This window comes from Pteropus vampyrus, unplaced genomic scaffold, assembly GCF_000151845.1.
Source record: "Pteropus vampyrus isolate Shadow unplaced genomic scaffold, Pvam_2.0 Scaffold6, whole genome shotgun sequence".
Classification (NCBI taxonomy): Eukaryota; Metazoa; Chordata; class Mammalia; order Chiroptera; family Pteropodidae; genus Pteropus; species Pteropus vampyrus.
This window is the reverse complement of record NW_011888787.1, coordinates 9,320,557-9,323,490: the sequence shown is the minus strand read 5'-3', so window position 1 is coordinate 9,323,490 and position 2,934 is coordinate 9,320,557. Positions and strand designations below refer to the sequence as shown.

At 40.0% G+C, this 2,934-nt stretch overlaps 1 protein-coding gene across 1 annotated transcript in view; it reads right to left on the bottom strand.

The window, feature by feature from the left end:
* LOC105297448 (calcium-binding mitochondrial carrier protein SCaMC-1) overlaps positions 1-2,934 on the bottom strand; it is a 34,517-nt gene that overhangs the window by 9,602 nt on the left and 21,981 nt on the right. Inside the window, exon 8 of the mRNA XM_011368133.2 lies at positions 1,606-1,713. Coding sequence (XP_011366435.1) covers positions 1,606-1,713 — 108 coding nt within the window. The remainder of the gene's footprint in view (positions 1-1,605; positions 1,714-2,934) is intronic.

Below are 2,934 nucleotides of genomic sequence, written 5' to 3'. Positions count from 1 at the left end.
ATGATGCCTAATAGATTAGGAATATAACCTTTGTAAAAAGCTCCCAGGCCTTCATGTTTCACAATCTTCTTGGCACAATCGAATAGTCCAGAGTATTGTCCGGTTTTGCCCACGGCCAGCCTGGTTTTCATAACCTGGGTTAAGAAAGAATATAACAAAACACTAGTGCTCATATTAACTCTATCGCCACAACATTTAAAGGAAGTGATTTTGCAGAAAACAACTACCTAGCACATATCGTCACCCACGTGACTGTCCCGTTAGTTGGTGTGTTCTCCCTCACCTATCATTACTACTGAGGGGTTAAGGAGAGAGCCAAGAGGACCCATTTATTGCAAAGAGGATCTGAGCGAGGGCGGTAGCAGAGGAAACAGAGAAAAGACAAGCTATTGATGTCTTAACAAAATTGACTGGTGACCAGTTAGATACGGAGTATAAAAGATGATTCCGGTGCATCTAGCTTGGAGCATGGGATGAGGGCAACAGGGAGGTGGAAAGGTGATGCTATTATTTCCTGAAATGAACGATGTAAGAGGACGACTCGGTATTGAGTTAGGACACTTTTTTGAGGGATGTATGGAGTAATATGAACAATTATATTAAGATGCTTGCAAGGAAAGCTATAGCAATGTGCATACCACAAATGTGAAAATTAAGGGCATACCTTCCCTAGATCTTATAAGTTATTGAAAACCCCTTTTTCATATCAATAAAGATGCCCACATCTACAATATCATTTCTGCTCTAAGGTGGGAGTTAGAAAACTTTTTCGGTAAAGGCCAAATAGCATATATTTGCAAATCTAAAATATCAGGTCTCTGTAGTATATTGGTTTGGGTTTTTTTTTTTTCCTTTTAACCACCTTTTAAAAATGTATAAACTATTCTTAGCTCGAGGACTGTATAAAATAGTCCACAGGTTCATGATTTGCCAACCACGCTCGAATGGAAGAATATCAAGGCAGGTCAACCATCACCATGTCAAATCCTGAGGTTCCCTTATAAAACTTTTGGTGCCAGAACTCTTTGGAGAGGAACGGGTGTCATCATGCTTAGCAACACTGGGGCCGGCCTCCAACACAGCCCCCAGCTACCCCTCCCTCTTGGTATTCACACCCTGTGTAGTCCCCTCCCACACTCTACCGTGGGTGGTCTGTGTGACCAACAGAACGCAGCAGAGGTGACAAAAGACTGTAGCTTCCATCCTGGGTGCTTACACTCTCTCCCTCTCTCTATCTCTGATCACTGACTTGGGGAAAACCAGCTACCATGCTGTGAAGAAACTCAAGCAGTCTCTGGAGAGGCCATGTAATAAGAAACTGATGTCTCCAGCCAAGAGCCAGGGAAACAGGTGAGCCGGAAGCACGTCCACCCGCAGGTGAACCTTGCTGTGACCGTAGCCTTGGCTGATACCTTGACTATAGGCTGTGAGAAACCTTGAACCAGAGGCACCCAACTAAAGCTACTCAGATTCTTGATCCACAGAAACTGTGAGATAATAAATGCTTATTGTTTTAAGCTGTCGATTTTGGGGTAACTTACTACACAGCAATAGATAATTAATACAAACACCGTTAATACAGTCAGACTCCGCAATGGTACTTACCTCCATGGGATAAATAAAAGTCTGTGCAGTTGCTCCAGCCATGGAACCAGAAATAAATCTCTCAGAGGTTCCTATTTTTTGTCCTTCCTCAGTAAGCAACTTCTTGTACTGTATAAATAAATTTTTAAATGCACTTTAATACCTGCTATAGACAGAATTGTGTCCCCCCACCCTCCACACACACATTCAGATGTTGAAGCTGCAACCAGCAAGGTGGTGGGATTTGGAGATGGGGCCTTTGGAGGGAATTAGGGTTAGATGAGGTCATCAGGGCCTTGCCCTCGTGACAGGATCAGTGTCCTGATCAGAATTGACACTAAAGAGTTTTCTTTCTCTCTTTCTCTTTCTCTAACCCTAACCCCATAGTTTTCCTTTTCGTAAGATGAGTTTATTTTCACTGGTACAAATAAAACTAATGGGTGACAAAGAAATATTAACCAAACGACTTAGAAAAACAGTTTGTGTAGCTACTACATAGAATTATACCTTCACTAACAATATAGTAATAGCAATTACCTGTTCATACGCCCAGAACTTTATAGCTGTCTCAGGAGCAATTTTCATGACATTTGTACCATTTCCTCTCCAAAGGGAGCGGAAGCCTCCTTCTTTCACCATCTGTCGAAAGCCATCATATATGTTCATTTTGTCTGACGTGGAGCCATGGACCTAAAAATGAAAGCAAAATACATAAAATACTGGTGGCATGTTATTATTACTACTTCTGGAGTAACCATACAAACCGTAATCTTTTCTCCGATGCTGTTTATTAATGCAAGAAGATGTACTTGAAAATAAAATATAGAAGGTTGAGAAAATACATAATAACGGGAAAAGTTATTACCTCCATTTTAGAAGCCTGACTCTGAATCTAAAACTTAAAAAAAAAAAAAATTGGTATCCTCAGTGTGAAAAGGCAGAGAGAACATGATCAAAATTAAAGTTATGATCAACATTTATAGGGAAACATGAACTAAACTATGTATTAGGCTATAGAACACCCTTTGGAATGTGAAAAAGTTCAGTTTAAGAAAAACAAAAATATGTACTGCGGGTAATATATTATCTCTCCCAAGAAGTAATACCAACATGAAATATAAATATGTTTAAAAACAATTTGGATAGTATGTACATCAGAGCCAAAAACACTGGAATGCACACAGTCTGACACCAAAAATAAAAATCGTACCTTCTACGGCTTATCTCGAGGTCTCCCTAGGCAACAAATTCAGACAATATGTACCAACCACCTAACCCAGTGAGTACTGATGAATTATTTTGCTTATACTATAGGTGCGATAGCTATTATACTAGACCTTATAACTGCCT